At 35.7% G+C, this 22,002-nt stretch overlaps 1 protein-coding gene across 6 annotated transcripts in view; it reads right to left on the bottom strand.

Annotated features, from left to right (window-relative positions):
• Positions 1–22,002, bottom strand: part of ATP11B (ATPase phospholipid transporting 11B (putative)) — a 124,982-nt gene that overhangs the window by 45,905 nt on the left and 57,075 nt on the right. For all 6 annotated transcript variants that reach the window (XM_074404596.1, XM_039478872.2, XM_074404595.1 and 3 more), the window contains 9 exons: positions 17,605–17,755; positions 16,250–16,447; positions 9,570–9,812; positions 8,850–9,025; positions 7,670–7,738; positions 5,981–6,054; positions 5,802–5,905; positions 2,878–3,059; positions 1,208–1,411 (listed from right to left, as the gene is read on the bottom strand). In XM_074404596.1, coding sequence (XP_074260697.1) covers positions 1,208–1,411; positions 2,878–3,059; positions 5,802–5,905; positions 5,981–6,054; positions 7,670–7,738; positions 8,850–9,025; positions 9,570–9,812; positions 16,250–16,447; positions 17,605–17,755 — 1,401 coding nt within the window. The remainder of the gene's footprint in view (positions 1–1,207; positions 1,412–2,877; positions 3,060–5,801; positions 5,906–5,980; positions 6,055–7,669; positions 7,739–8,849; positions 9,026–9,569; positions 9,813–16,249; positions 16,448–17,604; positions 17,756–22,002) is intronic.

Raw genomic sequence — 22,002 nt, 5'->3', positions numbered from 1 at the left:
ACAAGACAGCAATCAACAGAAAACTGCAGGAGACCTAACATGCTAACATGCAAGCAGCCCTGATGCTCAAATGAAGTCCTTAGTTTACTGGGAGAAATCAGACTGTGTTAAAGGGGCATCATTTGCCTTCATATGGGGCAAAAATTTGATATGCCTATAAAAGATGAATTTACAAGAAAGACAGAATTTAGAGTATAAATTCTTATTGAAAAATCTTGAACAGTAAAATATGGTTTGGTCATTCAAACTAGATCGGGGTTGGCAAATATTTCCTGTTACGGGCCAGAGAGTAAATATTTCAATTTTAGGTTGTGTGAGTCAGGAGGCAAAATTGAGGATATAGGTAGTTATATAATGAGAGAGGAAAAAAAAAATCAACAAAATTTCACTAAGTTAAAAATGTAGTAATCATTGAGAATAATTTTTTAAATAACAGAGGTTTACTGATGAGAAAAATAAAAATATTTCTTTTGGCCAAGGGATTTTTGTTTAATTGAGGTTCAAAGTTAACGCCGCAACTGTTCATCTGTTAATGAACATCTGTAATGAGATTTTTACATTTCAATACAGTAGATCTGTGTGTAATGAGATTTATAATTCATCTTTGAAAATGTCTTTTCAAACAGGTAGCACAGCTAACATATCAATGCATAATAAACAATGCTTTGCCATCTAATTCAAAAATAAAACAATCCCCTATCCACAGTGCTTTAAAAGTGTAATGTTAAAAGTCCACTTTTCTTGTTTTGATATGAAGGCCATATACTGACACTAAAAAACAGTAAAATGTCACGATATGGTGCTATGCATGGCCACTCCATATACTAAATCACATTATACGTATCTCACTGTGCTTTGCAGTATATCAAACAGCAGTGTGACGTTGAAGAGAGAATACTTGTAAAGTGTCTGCTGCAAGTACTCAATTCTGGTGCTGCAGCCTAAGAGCACTCATTGATAATATGTTCACATATGAATATGACTGTGTTCCGATCAAACTTTATATGAAATTTGAATTTCATACACTTTTCACGTCATGAAATATTATTATTCTTTGGACTTCTTTTCATCCATCAAAATATGTAAAAACTACTTTTAGCTGATAGGCTGTAAAAAACAGGCAGTGATAGTGGGCTCTATCATCGGGCCTGGGGAACCACAGTTTGCTAACCCCAGAAAGGTATGATTTAGGTATCTATATTCTTACCTTCTGCCAAGCTGCCTTAATTGTTCAGCACATTCACTGTCTGATTTCTGGTTTATAAGTTCAAGGATGTTCATGGTTCTATGAAAATGGCCACATGATAAACTCACACTAACAGCTGTTTCATGTTTATCTCCAGTAAGTACCCATACTTTGATACCAGCCATTCTCAATGCTTCAATAGTTTCTCGAACTTTATCTTGTAGTCTGAAAAGAAACAAGTTAGTAGAAGAGAATACTTTTATGACTACATTTTAAGTTAAACTACATAGTATATTTAAGGTTAATTCTAAACTCCTTGACGTATCTCATCATAGTAAGATATGTATAATGTTATTGCACAATATAGCAATATAACTGGAATTTTCTCTCATTAGAACTCCTATTTTATTAAGAAGTCTTACATTTAAAATCAGAAGATTTTTCTCTTTTGGTTTTGATTTAAAAAATCTCTCAAACCACTCATAGTTCAAAAATCAGACTGTAGAAAACTAAGTTCTAGATAACTTTAGGTGAGTCTCAGAAATCTCTAAGGACAACCAAAAAGTAAATGAAAACCTAGATTTAAAAAATTTGCAAACACCCTTAGGTCTAGGTGGTGGAGGCAAACATGACAACAGACTTAATCTGTAGAATTTCATCTCACAGAATTCAGCAAAATTTAAGAAACTGTGAAACAGACATTGGGATAGGTGCTGGGAACAAGGACAAAGATTAAATGGATTTCACACGTTAACAGAGAAGTCTTTAAACAAATAATTATAATATAGTGCCACAAAGACAACAACAGAACTACCTACAATGAGACTTCACAACGAAGGTAATTTTTAATCCCCTTAGGTGTCAGAAAAGGTCTTAACGGAGTGGGGCTAATATCTGAGCTGTACTTTATGAATAGGTAGTCACAGATGGACGGTGAAGGGACGAATCACCCAGGCAGAAGGACAACAAAGGCACAAAATAGAATAGTTTTAACTACAGGTGGCGTGCAGAGGCAGTCTGGTATTGATGAAACACAAAGTGGAAGGGGACAGTGGTAGCGGGGAAGGCTGGAGAATTAAGCAGGTGCTTAAAGTCTTGGCATGACATGCTGAGAAGTATTCTAAAGATTCAAGCCGCCGGGCGCGGTGACTCAAGCCTGTAATCCCAGCACTTTGGGAGGCCGAGGCAGGCGGATCACAAGGTCAAGAGATCAAGACCATCCTGGTCAACATGGTGAAACCCTGTCTCTACTAAAAATACAAAAAAAATTAGCTGGGCATGGTGGCACGTGCCTGTAATCCCAGCTACTCAGGAGGCTGAGGCAGGAGAATTGCCTGAACCCAGGATGCAGAGGTTGCGGTGAGCCGAGATCGCGCCATTGCACTCCAGCCTGGGTAACAAGAGCGAAACTCCGTCTCCAAAAAAAAAAAAAAAAAAAAAAAAAAAAAAAAGATTCAAGCCTATAAGAAAAACTATAGAGCTGGTTTCATTCATCTAGTTCAGAAATCTGGCTCGAACAAAAATTGCATATCTTGACTTAGAAAAATTAAGACTTTAGTTCTCTATTTTGATCCTAAATATATTAATTCATCGTATGATGTTAGTACAGAGAATTTGTGTCATATATTAGAACACCTGGTTAGAAAAATTCTTATGAAAGAAAAGTAACATTGTTTACTTGTCTGAGTTACCTGTCTTCTACTGCTGTGGCTCCAAGTAGTATCAGGTCTTTCTCTATGAACTGGAAAACATCTGCTAATTTATCTTCCCGCTGCTGCAAGGCAGTCCTGGCTTCAAATATGCGTTTATCTATTTCTTCATACTCTTTTGATGTAAATTTTCTGTATGCTATACACAGAGTTCTTAGCCCTTTCTAAAATAAACAAATAAAAATTAAAGGCAAAAACTGAACACAAACAGCTAACAGAAAATCAGGAAGTCACCACCCAAATATACTGAGGACCTATTACCAAAAGTCAATCACATATCATTTAAAAAGTATTTTCACCTAGTGACAGGAAATAAAGTGTCACAAAGCCCTAACGTGAGTAACGGGACACATACACCTCTGTCAACTTCTGATGTTTTCCTAAGTTGCTCAGAATAATTAAGGTCACTGAATTGTAGAATATTAGAGCCTAGATTGGATCATAAACACTATCTTATTAGTGGTTTTTAAACTGTGTTGCATGAAAAGCCAAAAGTTCTAGAATGATGCCTTCAAAACTGTCAAGAGAGAGACAGCTGCAGGTTCTACCTTCCTATTTTAACTTACAATTCCATTTCACCTATTTCAGAAGATTTTCTTAAGCAAAGTAGATCATAATTTCCTGAAGATTCACTGTGTGACAAAATTTGCCTTTCTTTTTTTTTTTTTTTTCTTTGAGACGGAGTTTCACTCTTGTTACCCAGGCTGGAGTGCAATGGCGCAACCTCCGCCTCCTGGGTTCAGGCAATTCTCCTGCCTCAGTTTCCTGAGTAGCTAGGATTACAGGCACGCACCACCATGCCCAGCTAATTTTTGTATTTTTAGTAGAGACGGGGTTTCACCATGCTGACCAGGATGGTCTCAATCTCTCAACCTCGTGATGCACCTGCCTCAGCCTCCCAAAGTGCTGGGATTACAAGCTTGAGCCACCACGCCCGGCCTCAAAATTTGCCTTTCAAATAAATAAGTCAATAAAATGGCCATTACAAAAAAAATACTTATTAGATTTATCTAACAAATTATTTTAAGTAATATATCTTCACCAGTGAATTGGAATCAGAACTGATTATCTGATTCTACTAGGCTCAAAATTTTCTTATAGTATTTATCTCTGAAAGCTGGTATCTAAATCTAATGACTTACGAAAGTCCCTTTTCTTGCTATGCGCATTTTCCTCAGGAAAACCAATAACAAATACTTTTTTATTTTTAGAGACAGGATCTTGCTCTGTTGCTTAGGCTGGAGTGCAGTGGTGTGATCTTGGCTTACTGTAGCCTTGAACTCCTGGGCTCAAGTGATCCTGCTGCCTCAGCCTCCTGAGTGGCTAAGACTATAGATATGTGCCAGCACACCTGGCTATTTTTTGGTAGAGACAGGGGTCTCGCTACATTGCCCAGGCTGGTCTCAAACTTCTGGCCTCAAGTGATACTACCTCAGCATCCCAAAGTGCTGGGATTACAGGCATGAGCCACTGTGCTGAGCCCGATAATAAATGCTCTAATAACAACTTGGAAAGGGTAGACTTAAAAATACTGTATGACACTATTTAGCAGATTTCCAAATACTACCATTCCCTGACTTAAAAATGACCCATACCTATAAATGTGCTTCTTTTAATAAAGGACCATCTGTTATTAATATGTAAATTAATTCATTCTATAACAAATACTTTCTGAGCACCAACTATGTGCCAGCATTATTTTAACTGTTAAAATGGGGATAAGGCAGAAAAATGTCTTTGTTCTCACAGATGTTACAATGTGGTTAAGTAAACTGGAACACAAACAATAAGGAAACAAATTATGGGAGAAAAACCATAAACTGTTAAAGGCAGATGAGCAGAGGTATGGGGCATACATTTATAGACAGGCAAAAATGAGAGTTCATGAAGTTCTAAGACTGAGAGAGACCTGTGTAATAATTTTGCTATTTACATGAATGACAGCTCTTTGACTTAGTAAGATTCCCCTTTATTTTTTTACTTTGTAAATAAGAGAGATATAATTCACATACCATAAAAGTCACCTCTTCAAATAGTACAGATCAGTGGGTTTTTTTTTATTTTTTGCATATTTACAGAATTGTGCAATTATCACCACTATCTAAATCCACAACATCTCACTGATCCCACAAGGACTCTTCTTTCTCTCCTTCTTCCAGCCTCTGGCAACCATTAATCTGCTTTCTCTATGAAACTGACTACTCTGGATATTTCCTATGAATGCAAGTATGTCCTTTTTTGACTGGCTGCTTTCACTCAGTATAATCTTTTCAAGATTCATCCATATTGTTGCATATATCAGTACTTCATTTTAACAGCCAAATGATATTCCATTATATGGATATACCACATTTTGCCTATCCACTCATTAGTTAAGACATTTAAGTTATTAGAAATAATGCTGCTTATGAACGCTCATGTATAAGGTTTTTTTTGTGGACATGCTTTTAGCTGTCTTAGGTATACACACCCAGGAGGAGAACTGCTGTGTCATATAATAACTCTATGTTTACCTTTTGAGGAACTTAGCTAAATTATTTTTCAGTGTGGTTGTACCATTTATACTCCTACCAGTAATATGTGTATAAGGGTTCCAGTTTCTCCACATCATTAGGATTCCCCTGTATTTGCTAAATAAATAGTCTTTTAAAATAGTGTAGTTTGAGTGGACCTTGCAACCTGACTGTATTCAGAGCTGTATTCTGTATACAAGCCTTGGCTGCGGAATAGGTTTGAAGAGAAGATACATTTTGAAGTAAAGCCAGCTTTTACAAAAGGAATGTGGAGCCAATACATGGTGTGACACAACTGCAGAATTTCCACAATTTCTGATAAATTATAAAAAATAAAGTCCAAAATCTTTCATATCTTTCCCAGTGTTTTACATCATAGAAATTTGCACTTACCAAAGCAAATTCATCTACATGAATTCTGGTTTTTTCTATTTCTCCACCTATACATTTAGGGAGAATTGATGACTCGGCTCCCTTAGCAAATAATAACTTCTCACCTGGAGACAAAAAAATGTGTTATCAAACTCCTAATATGACATAAGTAACAATTCATGAAAGTTTAGATTGGTTACCTGAAGGTGCCTGAACAATTACACTCATTCTCCTACGATCTGAATCAAATTCCAGAACATGAAGTAGTTTGTACCTAAAAAAAATAAGAAAGACAAAAACTTACTTTTTTTGAATAATATTAAGTGACTATATGGAAATAATCCATAAATAAGATAAAATAAGATAAAAATGGCTAATTTAGAACAAGAAATCAATCTCATTTTCATGATAAGTTACACGTCATTAATAATAGGAAAGAAAGAGAAGACACTGACACTGAGTACTTACCAAATGCCACGTATTTCACATACCTTATGTCATTTAATAGCCACGAGAAGCCAAAGAAGTAGGTCTTACCTCATTTTTATAGATGAGGACAATTAAACTCAGAAAGATTCAAGTAATCTGCCTAAAGTCAGAGGAGTGTGTGAGTGGCAGAGCAAGGGCTGGAATCCAGATCAGCCCAGCCCCATGTTTTTCTGACTAAAAAAGGTGAGTGATTCTCAACCCTCTTTCCTATCCTAACACACCAGACGAACACAACACACATTAATATCAAAGGCTCATTATAGCAGTGACTGTGAACCTGGGTGTGTGTGTGTGTGCAGGGGTGCATTCCCTAGTGCCTCTCTAGGAAGGTACAGAAGAATTTGTGTGGCTAGGTGAAGTGTGGCTTAAGGTCTTCCAGATGAATCTTACATGGTGATTTACGTATGAAATCTTTACATATCTCAAAGAAAAAGTGAGTTGAATAATGGTTTTATAAGTTAACGAAATAAGCGAGTCAGGCTCTCACATTAAAGTAGCCAAGGAATGGGGCCTATTTAGTATGGAAAAGCATAGTTTGGAAAAGTACAGCTGGAATTGACACATGATCAGAACTGCTAAAACCATGAAAGGAGTAAGGGTATTAAACATGAACTAATTTATCAAAGAATGAAAAAACTAGATACAGACTGCTGTTCCTTTGTTTGCGAAAGATAAAAATCACAGGAAATAGAAGGAAAGATTTTTTTATTCAATGAGTAGAAACCTATGAAACTCATTATCCAGGAGAATCTCAGAATAAATACACAAGTAAATTTGAGAATGATTAAGCTAAAATACAGATGAAATATTAAAGCAGACTACTGTTGTAACTATGATGAGATACAATATAATGTTAATATCATTCTAAAGCAGAGTTCAGTAACTTTTTCTGTAAAGGACGAGAGTAAATATTTCAGGCTTTGCAGGCCATATATAGTCTCTGTTGCATATTCCACTTCTTTTTAAAACAACCCTTTAAAAATGTATTGTGGGCCGGGCACAGTGGTTCACACCTATAATCCCAGCACTTTGGGAGGCCAAGGTGGGTAGATCTCTTGAGGCTAGGAGTTCCAGACCAGCCTGGTCAACATTTCCACTAAAAATACAAGTATTAGCCAGGCACAGTGGTGCATGCATGGAATCCCAGCTACTTGGGAGGCTGAGGCACAAGCATTGCTTGAACCTGGGAGGTGGGGGCTGCAGTGAGCCAAGATCGTGCCACTGCACTTCAGACTGGGTGACAGAGCAAAATTCTGCCTTAAAAAAAAAAAAGTGATTTGTGGGCTGTACAAAAACAGAAAAGTAGGCCAGACTTGCCCTGTGAGCTATAGTTTACTGATCCCTATTCTATATTACATACACTTAACCCAGAGAACATTCCAATATATGAAAAAAATTACCGTTCCAGTTTTCCAAGTGTTTTAACTTCCATAGTTTCTTCAGAATTGCCAATAAATACAATACCAATCCTAGACGTTAAAAGGATAAAAAACTGAGACTTAAAAACAACACTGTATATTCACAATGTCACTATAGCTTAATTTGAAATAAAAGTTTAAAATGCATTTTAAAATATTTTTTCTTAATAATACATCACTACTTTGGTGCCAGATGTGCTGGCTGATGCCTGTAATTCCAGCACTGCAGGAGGCCAACGCAGGTTGATCACATGAGGTTAGGAGTTCAATACCAGCCTGGCTAACATGGCAAAACCCCATTTCTACTAAAAATACAAAAATTAGCCAGGTGTGGTGGCCTGTGCCTGGGGTCCCAGCTACTCAGAAGGTTGAGGCAGGAGAATCATCTGAACTCTGGGGGCACAGGGTACAGTGAGCTGAGCTCACACCACTGCACTCTTGGTGACAGAGTGAGACTCCATCTCAAAAAAAAACAAAAAACAAACAAAACACACACACACACACACAAACAACCTTTAAGAACTAGAAAGATCAGAGTTGGTGTAGTACAACATATACACAAGCATTTTTCATAAATTCTATTACACAGATTTTTATAGTACTCAGACTTTCTTTTTTTTTTTTTTTTTTTTTTTTTTTTTTTTTTTTTTTTGAGACGGAGTTTTTGCTCTTGTTACCCAGGCTGGAGTGCAATGGCGCGATCTCGGCTCACCGCAACCTCCGCCTCCTGGGTTCAGGCAATTCTCCTGCCTCAGCCTCCTGAGTAGCTGGGATTACAGGCACGCGCCACCATGCCCAGCTAATGTTTTGTATTTTTAGTAGAGACGGGGTTTCACCATGTTGACCAGGATGGTCTCGATCTCTCGACCTCGTGATCCACCCGCCTCGGCCTCCCAAAGTGCTGGGATTACAGGCTTGAGCCACCGCGCCCGGCCAGTACTCAGACTTTCAAAGAGATCTTAAAAAAAGATTCAACACAAGCTTGATACTAAAATGACTTCAAATTCTCATTTAAAATTTAATTATACTTCTATTTTTTGTGTATTTATATGAATTCTGACAATAAAATGAATTTGTCTGAAAATTTTAAATGATGACTCTAATATTATTACACTTATTTAAAAGGTGTTTTTCTGAAGATGTGGAAATTAGACTAAATTACCTTGCAGCAGCTTCTACTAGAGCCTTTTCATCTGGTGAAGATGCATAGTACTCCAACTGTGAGGGTGCCAGGTTGGACTGCCAGGCACCATCACCAATGCATTCAGTCTGAACATTGCTGATCTGTACAGTATGACAGAGACTGACTGCTTTAAAGAAGAGATCATGTTCTTTAATCTGTAAAAATATAATATTCATGATAAAAATACCATTTCTAAATACCATTTTTGGAAACCAGAATCAGAATTCTCTAAGATCTAGAACAAGAGTGCCACAACCTTGATTGCCTGAATAGTTGGCTGTTTCTGCCTTCACAAAGTAAAATGTCACATTTGCTTAGGACTCTTTATCACATGAGCAACTTTTTAGGGGGTACAACCAAACTGCAAGTAGAGGGGAACACTTTTTTTATAGAAAAAGTGAGGTCTCAGAAAGTATTAAGTAAGTTTAAGCTCTATTTTTCAAAGACAGTCTTCTTCACTTCAAGGCAATTAGGAGCTTTTCTTAATTATGTTCCATTTAAATACCCAAAGAACTGAGGCAGACACATTAAGTAAGTTAAACTGGGCTGTAACCACATATTCTTAGGATATTTTATAGTGTTGAATCAAAAATATGAATTTCAAATCCACTAACAAAAACTTTTTTCCTGTAACTCATCAACTACTGAAGAGAATTATTTCATTTGAAACCCTTATTTATTAATGTAAACATTACTTACTAGTTCAGTTTCATTTTCAGGACTGGTTCTGAAACAGGAACTGGATGTAAGATGAGGTAAGTTGTTAAGATGGGATAAACTGCTAAGATAAGATAAGTTTCCTTCTGAAGAGTCTGGTGTTGGTCCTTCAGGTACAAGTCTACCATTGATTTCTTGGTATTTCATGCCATTAATTGAACACTCCCGAAACTGCATCTCATTTTCTGTTAGTGTACCAGTTTTATCTGTGAACAGGTACTCTACCTAAACAGATAGAAAACAAAAGAAAATAAACCCTTGTCTTCTTGGTTCTATGGTAAACAAGAAAAAAATCCCTGTCCTCGATCTCGCTCTCCTGAAGTTGAGTTTATCTATTTTTTTTGAGACAGAGTTTTGCTCCTGTTACCCAGGCTGGAGTGCAATGGTGCGATCTCGACTCACCGCAACCTCCGCCTCCTGGGTTCAGGCAATTCTCCTGCCTCAGCCTCCTAAGTAGCTGGGATTACAGGCACGTGCCACCATGCCCAGCTAATTTTTTTTTATTTTTAGTAGAGACGGAGTTTCACCATGTTGACCAGGATGGTCTCGATCTCTTGACCTCATGATCCACCCGCCTCCACCTCCCAAAGTGCTGGGATTACAGGCTTGAGCTACTGCGCCCGGCCGGGTTTATCTATTAATAATGACATATGGATGCTAAGATTCTTATAATCCAAGCACAATTAAATAAATAAAGATGCCAAGAAAAGAAAACAGGGTAACACAAAATAGTTTAAAGCTACATAGATAGATTTTGAAGTTTGTGGCATCTTTAGGTACTTTTTTATCTGTAGAACTGACTGAGAATTTGGTATTAATGCATATTTTCTGTTTCATGGCTGAGGTATTTTAAGTAGTAAACTCAAGAATTATCTCTGAAGCAGGGTGGAAAGGATGCTTAACAACGTAGAATGTGAAAGGGTATCCTAAGTGAGGAGAAACAGTGCAGAGCTGGGAACAGGAATACACAAGCTAGCGATAGCAACACAAGATATTAGCAGGGCCAACTGTCTAAAACAGAAGTTGAAACTGAGGACAGACAACAAATTTAGAGAAAAGAATGAATGTTTACAAGAAAAACACAGTATTTTTAAAAGTAGGTAAGACAAATTATTTTATTACTTTTGGAGATTAATTCCAGAAAAAATTCTTTAAAAGAAGGTAGGTCAATGAATAGAAGGATGCAATAGTCAAGTCTTGATCCAGCCAGGATCATCATGAAAATTTGGTTACTGCAATAATGACTTGAGAAAGAAGTCCTTTAAAAAGGGATGTAGAAATCACAAGAACAGAAACAAGCTACAGACCAACATCCCTTATAAAGAGATGCACATCAATGCCAGAAACACATAAAAAGAATTATATACTAGAAATATGTGGGATTTATCCCAAGAATTGCAAGATTGACTCAACATTTTAAAAAAATCAATGTGGCCGGGTGTGGTGGCTCACGCCTATAATCCCAGCACTTTGGGAGGCCAAGACAAGTGGATCTTGAGGTCAAGAGATCGAGACCATCCTGGTCAACATGGTGAAACCCCATCTCTACTAAAAATGCAAAAATTAGCTGGGCATGGTGGTGCACGCCTGTAGTCTCAGCTACTCAGGAGGCTGAGGCAGGAGAATTGCTTGAACCCAGGAGACGGAGGTTGTGGTGAGCTGAGATCGCGTCATTGCACTCCAGCCTAGGTAACAAGAGCGAAACTCCGTCTCAAAGAAAAAAAAAAAAAATCAATGTAATTCATCATATTAATAAAATGGTACTTGACCTTCATTTTATTAATAAAATAACCACCAAAATTGGTGCAGAAAAAGCATTTGATAAAAATCTAATACCTTCATGATAAAAGCATTCAACAAACTAGGACTAAAAAGGAAGTTCCTCAGCCTGATAAAGGGTATCTATTAAAAACTCACAGCTAACATCATACATCATGGAGAGAGAGACTGGAAGCCGTCTTCCTAAGATCAGGAATAAGACTGCTCTTTTTACTTTTACTCAACATTGTACTTAAGGTTCTAGCCATGATGATTAGGTAAAAAACGGGAAATAAAAGTTAACATGACTGGAAAATAAGAGATAAAACCATCTCCCTTTCCACATGATATGACCTTAGATACAGAAAACGCTAAGAAATTCACTGGAAAAAAAAAAAAAAAAGAATGAGTTCAGCAAAATTCCAGGAAAAAAGATCAATATAGAAAAAGAAAAGTAGGGTTAAATTTGGGAAAAAAAATTGTTTCGGCCAAGAAATAAAGATAAGTGAGAAATTGTACTTCAAGGCTCATATTCTGGGGAATAGTAAAGAAAAATATAAAACCTGAGACATAGAAATTCTGCTATGTGTAAAATAATAATAAATGCCAGTAATTGTACAGCACTCACTATATTTGAAGTACTGGTAAGCATTTGAATTAATTAAATCCTCTCAACAACTCATGAAGTAGGCATAATGTACATTTTAGAGAAGAAACTAAGGAAGAGTAAGGCTAAGTAACTTTCTTAAAGTCAAAAAGCAAATAAATGGTGAAACTGGAAATAAGAGATAGAATATTTCATCTTTGCTATTTGATATTAAATTTTGTCCAGTATCTATAGCAATGTTGAGTTGGAATTTAAAGGTAAATAAATATAAAGACCACATGCAAATAAATTAAAAAAACCCCACACATGTAGATCAGGAAGAATGAGGGATGACTTATAAAGAAAATATTATAAAGATACATCAGCAAGCAAATAGAAATAATACTCCAGAGGTGACTAGAATACAGACTGACTTATCAGTAATGGAGGATGCTTTAGAAAAAAGATTAGATGGTAGGGATGAATGAAATAAAATAACTTTGATTTAAAAGTATATATATAAAATCAAGAAGTTTAATCTTTTAATTTTGGAGATAAACAGGTCATCACTGTAAACCCTCCTAAGAGTTGTTTCTTGGATAATATGAAAAGAAAAAAGCATAGAAAAATATGAAATAAAGATTTCATTGGTACAAAGACAAAATAGGAATAGAAGCAATAAACATATAATACTTGCAGTTTCAAAAGCAGAAAGAGGGGCTGAGAAAATTAGTAATTAAAGAAATGATCACCAGAAGTTTCTTGGAGACAAAGCAGACATGGGACTGCATCCACAGTGTGAGGCTCCAGAAAAACAATTCTATCATGAAGGAAAAAGGAGGGCAAGGGAGAAGCAGACATAGGTATGCATCCACAGTGTGAGGCTCCAGACAAACAAGAATTCTATCATGAAGGAAAAAGGAGGGGAAGAGAGATGAGAAAGAAAAGGTCAAAGATTGGAAAAATTTTGTTCAGAAAAGTAAAAATGGGCCTTTCAGTCTTAAATATATATAATTAAAGAAATGTGATATGAATTATTACTTAACATAAATATTAAGGCCTCCTAAATGCTACTAAAAATAAATGGATCAACTTGTGGTTAAACATGACAGGTTAAGCACATTTGATTATCTCTGCTTCTCTTATAACTTCACCATGAGAATTAAAAAAAAAAAAAAAAAGAACAAAAATAACGGTAAGTCAACATGAGATGCAAGATTGACACAAATTTGGAAGATGGAAAGGAAATGAATGAGTGATACTGATTTACCAGAACTTAGAATCGGAAACCCAAGTGATGAAGAAACCCATTCTTACAAACTCTCAGGAAGTAACATACCACCCCTGAATGTGGGAGTACAGGATGAGGCTGAACATACAGGGTATCAGGAGTAGTTTAAATTCTGAAATCTCTTTAAAAGTTGCAAACTTCAGAATGCCCCTCATTTATTGGAGGAACAGCTAGTAGGCGTATTCCTTTAGTAGGCTGAACGGGAATCTGGACTCCACAGACAGCTGAACACAGAAGTAGGGCATTGCACTAAAAACAGATTTCCACTGGCCAGCTCCAGCAGTTAAAAGGAGCAGAAATATTACCTGCTAGACTTGTCAGCCCATTACCTTAAGGTGTGGCCCACTGTATCAACAGCTTCTGATAAGCATATCCCTGCCTCACTTTTTTTTTTTTTTGAGACAGGGTTTCGCTCCTGTCGCCCAGGCTGGAATGTAATGGCACAATTTTGGCTCACTGTAACCTCCATCTCCTGCACTTTAGCTCTTCTCCTACCTTAGCCTCCCAAGTAGTTGGGATTACAGGTGCAAATCACTGTACCTGGCTGATTTTTGTATTCCAATTAAATTATGTATTTTTTTTGTATTTTTTTGTAGAGACGGGGTTTTTCCATGCTGTCCAGGGTGGTCTTGAACTCCTGGGCTCAAATGATCCACCCACCTGGGCCTCCCAAAGTGCTGGGATTATAGGCACGAGCCACTGAGCTCAGCCTTTTGTTGTTGTTGTTGTTGTTATTGCTGTTTTTGAGACAGAGTCTTACTCTGTTGCCCAGGCTGGAGTGCAGTGGTGCAATCATGGCTCACTGCAGCCTCGAATTCCTGGGCTCAAGCGATCCTCTCACCTCAGCCACCTGGGTAGAGCACTTTTAAACTTGATGACAGACAAAGATTAGCATTCATTTTAGGATCACTCTTTACATAAAAGGTAGAATCTGAAACAAATTATAATCAGTTCTGCTGTAACACTGTTTTGAAAACACGAATTTATCCCAATGCAACTGATACATAAAGGGACAATTTGAGCATAATGCAAACTTTGCTCAAATTTTGCCCAAACCTCAGTTACTATCTCAGTTCACCATGTGTTATGAGTCACACTCGTCCACATCTGGTATTACAACCTTTCCTCTGATTTCAGATAACCTTCTTTCTAACACTTAACAGTAACACATACAACCCTTCTGATGCCTATCTTCCACAGGCAAACTTCAGATCTCTTCCAGGTTAGTGCCATATTCACTGCAATATTCGTGTATTTATTAACAATTTGGCAAGTGCTATTTTTATTAGGTTTCTATTTTTTTAAAAATTTATTACTGATGAAGTTTTTGTGTTGTGCCCCTAATCTCATTCTCTCATAAACCCTGTGGCTTTTACTAAGCAATTTTGCATTATGCAGTGAATTTTAGGAATGCATGTATCACATTACAGCAGAATTGATTGTTCTGGAAAAGGAACTACAAGCAAAGGAGCAGAAGATGACTTTAATTGATGGTCATTAATATCCTCAGAAAGATAAAAAAAGAGATTATGTTCAAGAAATGGAATAAAAGGCAATTTTTAAAAACTATTCAGAGAATACCAAAATATTAGAAATTAAAAATATTATAGCAGAAATAAAAGAAATCAAAAGATACTGAAAAAAGATAAAGCAGAGAAATTCTACCAGAAAGTAGAATATAAAAACAAATCAATAAAAACTGAAAATTGAAGTAAAAGAATTAAAGGGTCAATATAAGTGTTATCACATGCAAATAGTATGTTTCAAAACAAGAAAAACATAGAAAGACATGTTACAAAAGAAATAATACAAGATCATTTCCTAGAATTGAAGGATATGTGTTTCCAGGCTGAAAAGACTCACAGAATTCATTGCCAATGAAAGAAAAAATAAAAAAGGAAAAACCAACACCAAAGTACATCCCATCATGAATTTCAGAACGACTGCATAAGGAGATCCTAAAGCTTCCAGAGATAAAACGACAGATCATACATAAAGAATTGGGAATCAGAATGGTACTGGATTTCTAAACAGCAAAACTGGAGGTTGGAAAACAATAAAATGCCTTTAAGTTTCTGAATATTCCAATCTGTAATGTAATACCAGCTAAATTATTAATCAAGTATGAAAAGAGAATAAAGATGTTTTCAGACATGCCAAGTTTCAAAATATTTTCCTCTCGTATGTCCTTTCTCAGGAAGTTATTAGAAGATGTGCAGCATCAAAAGAAAGTAAGCTACAGGTGGGAAGACACGAGATGCGAGAAAGAGGGGATCCAAAACGGAGAGAGGCAAAAGAATTTCCGGGTGATCGTAAGGGGAAGTCCAGAGTGACAGCTGAGAAGCGAGCCCGGAAAGAATAAAAGATTAAGTCCAATTGGAGCAGAAAGGCAAGGCAAAAGCCTCCAAAGACGTAGCTACCAAAAAAAAAAAAAAAAAGAAGAAGGCGGGGAGGAAGAAAGGAACTCCTAGATTACCTGTTATGTTTGAATCTGTAGACACGCTACATATAATCAGAGACTTGTTTGGGGTATATGAAAATCAAGAAAATGAAAAAATAGAGCAATTAACTCTTGAGAAAACAAAATGTGTAAGAAGGGCAATGTAATTATAGTATTACAGGGCACACCTATAAAAGTGGGAATTAGTGAACAGTATGAAAACAATTATAGTAATGTTAATAAAAATTTTATTAAATCCCAAATTGTGATATGATAATATTAGGGGGCTTTGGAGCAGCAAAGCAGGTATGTGTCTGGGTATGTGCGTGGGAAGAGTAGTATGAGTTGTCGTAATTTATATTCCACAGTAGATAATGTCTAAAACTTAAGAGTATCAAATAGAAATATAGCGGTAAATAATAAAAGAAGCAACTTAGGATTTAAAAATTAGAAACAGCTAGGAGTGGAGCAAAGGAGGGTTGTTTTTGATACAACTATTGTAATATCTTGTTACGTTAATCTTTGTACATGTATTGCTTTGATAAAAATAACAAATTAGAAAAACAGAATATTAGGATTATTTTCACCTGTCCAAGCTCTTCATTCAGATCAGAAGTGTTGACTTGAGCTTTCTGATCTGATTCTTCATGATACAGATCAAGATCCCAGCCAATAAAAAATGATCCAAGAAATTTCTGCATTTCGACTGTCACATATAATGAAATTGGAATGATGAAATTGTACAGAACCAAAAAAGCAAGGAAGTCCGAAATAAATCTCAGAATCTAGAAAAGAGGAAATAATTGTTAGTTAAGAAAATAAACACTAGAATTTCTTCAGTATTACTGAAGAAAATCACCAGAAAGTTTCATGCCTACATGACCATCGACTATATTGATCTAGAATAGACTCATGAATTGAAATTCATTTACTGAATTTCATTTATTGAAATTTTATTCATTTATTAAATTGTCTTTAACATTTATTGAATTGTCTTTTTAACATTACATTTCCTGTTTATTTTATTGCTCATTAGAATCTTGATGAAGTAAATGAAGAAAAGGTTAAATTCAAATAAGTTAATTTGTTACTTTCAAAAGCTAACCAAAAGCCTGGTATGACTGAAACTACCTTTGTCAAAATTATCATCTCTGCAGTGTACTTATCTCATTCTTCTACTACCCTTCAAAATCAAATAACTACTAAAAGTTGAGTGTAACTTTTAAAAAGTTAAAAAGTAAGTGTGAGGCTAAAAGTGCTACAAGTTATAACTCTTAAGTAGAGATTATATAGGAATAGTCTACTTTAATGGCTTCAGCAGCTCCATATTTCAACATGCATTTGTGAAAGAAAAAGTACCTAACTGTGAATGACATTACAAATATGACCCTGTGATTATTTGCTTTGTAGTTCCTTGAGATCCTCTGTCTTCCAATACATAGATTTTAAACTAAAGTGAAATTTGGAGAACAATTATTTACCAAAATTTTAGGTTAAATTCTCTTGGTAGTTGATGTTTAATCAATTAAAACATGGTAAAATTTGCATATTACTTCATCTTAAGACTGGTAATAAGCATCCTTGAATTATTCAGACAAAATTAAAAATACAACCATTTACTCTGATTCATTTATAAGATACAGTAAACAAAAGAGAAAACTGAGTTTGTAGTATTAATGTGAAATGCAAATACAGATGGATTTAAAATCTTGTGACCTCTTTGAACTATTCAACTCATGCCACAGGGCATACAATTTCTTACGCCATAAACTGCAAAAAGCATACCAGTACCAACATGCTGGCTTTTCTGCATTTCCAATGCCATTTCTGTCACCCTTCAATACTAATGGTTTTAGGATTACAGTGGCCACTCCTAACAGAAGTCACTACTAAAGCCAAATAATGTTTCCTTTATGACACAGTCAATGACACCATAAAATACCTTACTGCTATTTCTTTGATGTTCTGTTTTTTGGTTATACCAAGGTTCATCCCATTTTTCTTCGGCTTGCCATGTATACTTCAAGATAGTACTGATGACAGCTTCAGATATAAGAATTACTAGATAAATTATCAAAAATGTATTCATTGACCTAAAGGAAGAAAAAGAGAAAATAAAATATACAAGTTATGTATTCCTATATTCATCTGCTTGGAAATTAATACTTGTTATTAGAGAAGATATTAAAACATAGAAGGTATTACTGTTGCTATTTTATAACACAGTTTTTGTTTTCATGAAATAACCATTCAATAGAATTTATTTATCAGCAATAAAAGAATTGACGCACAGGTTACAAGTCTGACTGTACTATAGCCAGGTAACCATTCAAAATGCTTATAGTAAATGACGGCTTTAGTTATTTTTCGCCATAAGTAATTATTCTAAGTTTTTTGTATTTTTACATTTTCAGCATCCATCTTCTTATAATTGTAATAGCTAAAAACATTTGCATAGCATTAAAATTTCTGCCACATCTACTACCCTTTCTAATCTAGATGAAAACCCTGTAAAGGAGAAATTATTACATACTTTTTTTTTTTGAGGCGGAGTTTCACTCGTTACCCAGGCTGGAGTGTAATGGCGCGATCTCAGCTCACCGCAACCTCCACCTCCTGGGTTCAAGCAATTCTCCCGCCTCAGCCTCCCAAGTATCTGGGATTACAGGCACGTGCCACTATGCCCAGCTATTTTTTTTGTATTTTCAGTAGAGACAGGTTTTCACCATGTTGACCAGGATGGTCTCGATCTCTTGACTTCATGATCCACCCGCCTTGGCACTGACAAACATCAAAGCCCAAAAATAATTCTGTAAATTTCCCAAAAATCACACAAGTCAGGAATTGATTTCAGAATCCTTCTTCTCTTTTCTAGGTAAGCTTAATGCCACATATCTTTAAGTTAAAAAACATATTATTAATACAATTTAAGGAACTCATGGCAAATTCAAATGTATGCAAAACAAGCAACGTTATAATGAACTCTCATGCATTCAACAAATATCGAGGGAAAATGCTAATCACAGGCTTTGTAAAAACTCTTAAAAGACTGAAAAATGCCTGAATTCTCATTTTTCTCCCTAGGCCTTCCATAATTTAACCTAAACTTAACTATGAAATAAGTTGATACTCCACCATGTTTGAATGTAAACTCTATATATCCTGTAGTGACAGTAGGTAGGGAGTAAGGAACGTAAGAAAAGAGTTGGCTTTTGCTGATTATCATGTGTTAGGTATAGTATTCAGCACTTCACCTAGAGTACTGCTCACATTTTTATAGATGAGAACACTGGGATCAAGAGAAGGAAACAACTGGTCCAAAGCAACAGAGCTAGTAAGGAAGGGATATGAAGCTCAAATCGACATCTGTCTGACTCTATATCTGACCTCTTTTCACTAAATTAGTCATGTCTCCTTGCAGCAACAAAATGCCTGGTTCATTTCCATCTTTCTTTGCTCATGTCTACCCTCATCAGACACATTCTCTCTTTTCCCTATATTAACGTATTTTGCAAAATTTAACTCAAAATCCATCTCCCTCCTAATGTCTGTCCTAACTACAATGGTTTATATTCAACTTTCCCTTATTTAAATTTAAAACTAGTACCACAGCCCCTATTTACCTAATTTTTACTGTGTATTAGTTTTAACTTCCAACTTGATTGAAATCTCCAAAGAGAGGGAATTACCTCTCAGAAAACCTACTAAAGCAACAGATACACAAAAAAACTCAATGAAGATGTCTAGGACATTGGGCTGTTTCCAGTTTTTTGCTGTAACAAGGCAGCTATGGGCATTTCTGCTTGAGTTTTTGTGTCAGCATAAAATTCATTTCTCTGAGTTAACCACTGCTGGGTCATATGGTAAACATGTTTAGTTTGCCAAACTATCTTCCAGAGTGGGTATGCTATTTTTAATTCTCACCAACAACACAGAAAAGATTTCTCTCTGCCTCCAAGCCTTTTGGTATCACCATTTTGATTTTAGCTATTCTAATAAGAGTGGCGATATCTCAATGCGTTTCTAATTTGCTTTTCTCTAATAATGATGCTGAATAACTTTTCATGTGCTTTTCATCTGCAACTTTTCTCTGGCGAAGTATGTATTTGGTGAAATATGAACTATGTCTTTTGCTCATTTTCTAATTGGATCACTGAATTACTGTTGAGTTTGAGAATTCTTTCATGTTTACTTTTATTTGTTTTTATTTTTGTTTTGAGATAAAGTCTTGCCTTGTTGCCAGGCTAGACTGCAGTGGTGCAATCTCGGCCCACTACAACCTCCGCCTCCCGGGTTCAAGTGGTTCTCCTGCCTCAGCCTTCCAAGTAGCTGGTACTACAGGTGTGATCCACCACGCCCAGCTAAGTTTTATATTTTTACTAGTGATGGGGTTTCACCAAGTTGGTCAGGCTGGTCTGGATCTCTTGACCTCGTGATCCCCCCCCCGCCTCAGCCTCTAAAAGTGCTGGGATTACAGGCGTGAGCCACTGCACCTGGCCTCATGAGAGTTCTCTGTATTTCTAAAGATAAAGCCTCTGAAAGATCTGTGGTTTGCAAGTATTTTCCCCAGTGTTGCTTGTTTTTTTCATCCTTTTAAGAGGGTCTTTCACAGCACCAAGTTTTTAACTTTGATTAAGTATAATTTATTAACTTTTTTCATTTAGGAATTATGCTTTTAGTGTCATGTCTTCTAGTTCTTTGTCTAATGCTAGGTCTGAAGATTCTGCTTTCTTATAAAAGTTTTGTAGCTTAATGTTTTACATTACATCTATGCTCCAACAATTAATTTTTATATGCAGTGGAGGTCTGGGTATATACTTTTCCATGTGCTTACTGGCCATTTAAGTGTCTACCTTCCAGCTTTTGCCTATTTTTTTTATTCGTGTCTCTTTTTATTGTTGATTTGTAGGCAGGGTGTATGTGTGTGTGTGTGCATACAAAACATGTATCCGGTACACACACACACACACACACACACACACACACAGAGAGAGAGAGAGAGAGAGAGAGAGAGAGAGAGAGAGAGAGAATTATATATTCTGAATACAAGTCTTTGGCCAGATACATGTTTTGCAAATACTGTCTCCCAGTTTGTAATGTGTATGTTCATTTCTTTAAATGTAACCTGATGAGCAGAAGTTTTTACTTTTGAAAAAGTCTAACTTATCAATTTTTAAATTATTTGTTGTATCCTAAGAAATCTTTACCTACTCTAGGTCATAAAGATATCTAGGTTTTCTCGTAAAAGTTTTAGCATTTTAGCTTTTATGTTTAGGTCTATGACTCATTTTCAAAAACTTTCTGGAGTACAGTATAAGGTAGAAGCTAAGTTTTATGTTTCTCTCATTTGAATATCCAACTGCTGCATCATTTGTAGAAAATACTAATTTTTTCATTGAATTGACTTGTTGCTTTGTTGAAAATCAACAAACCATACCTGAATGGTTATTTTTTCTCTTATACCACTTCTCTTTTGCTTAATCAGTCAATCTCAGTAGGAAGTTATCAACTTTATAGCTAGAAATTTGCCTCTGAGCTGGGTTTTGCCTTGAGCCTGCAAATGTAGATGTGTTAGGTTTCAATTACCATTCTACTTGAAGACACTTCAAATTTCCTTTGTGATTTCTCCTTTGAATTGTTAGTCAGTTAAAAGAGTTGTCTTTAAATTTCAAAATATTTGCAGATTTTGTTACTGATTTTTAATTCAATTCTCTGTCAAAGAACATACTCTGATTTCAGCCTTTTGGGATTTGTTTTATGGCTCATCATATGATCTGTCTAAACTTTCCATGTATAATTATGGAATTATCCTAGTTTTCAGTTTTCATATGCTTACTATATACATAGTGTTTCTTTTAATGTCAACCTATTTATATCTTTGTATATAAACTGCATCGCTTCTAGACAGCATAGAGTTGGGTCTGGCTCTTTTATCCACTGTGACAATCTCTGACTTCATTAGACTGATGAATTTACATTTCAGATAATTTTTGGTCAAATTTAGGATTACCATTTTGCTATTTGTTTTCTATTTGTCGCATCTGGTTTTTTGTTTCTGTTTCTTCCTTTCTTGCTATCTACTGTGTTTATCAAACATTTTAATATTCAGCTGCTCTGACTTACTACTAGAAACATAAATCTTTGCCTATTGCTTTTAATGATAGGTCTAGAGATCAGAATATGCATCTTTGCCTTACTACAGTTTACTTATAGATGCTATGACATTACTTCATGTAAAATGTAGGAACTTTGTAACAGTTCATTTACAGGAAGGTTTTTAAGAAAAGTTTATAATTAATCATTTGAGTTCATCTAGCACCTTAAGATGTTAAAGAAGAAC

The sequence above is a fragment of the Saimiri boliviensis genome, chromosome 8 (genome assembly GCF_048565385.1).
Source record: "Saimiri boliviensis isolate mSaiBol1 chromosome 8, mSaiBol1.pri, whole genome shotgun sequence".
Classification (NCBI taxonomy): Eukaryota; Metazoa; Chordata; class Mammalia; order Primates; family Cebidae; genus Saimiri; species Saimiri boliviensis.
The sequence above is the reverse complement of the archived record's forward strand: the minus strand, read 5'-3'. Positions and strand labels throughout refer to the sequence as shown.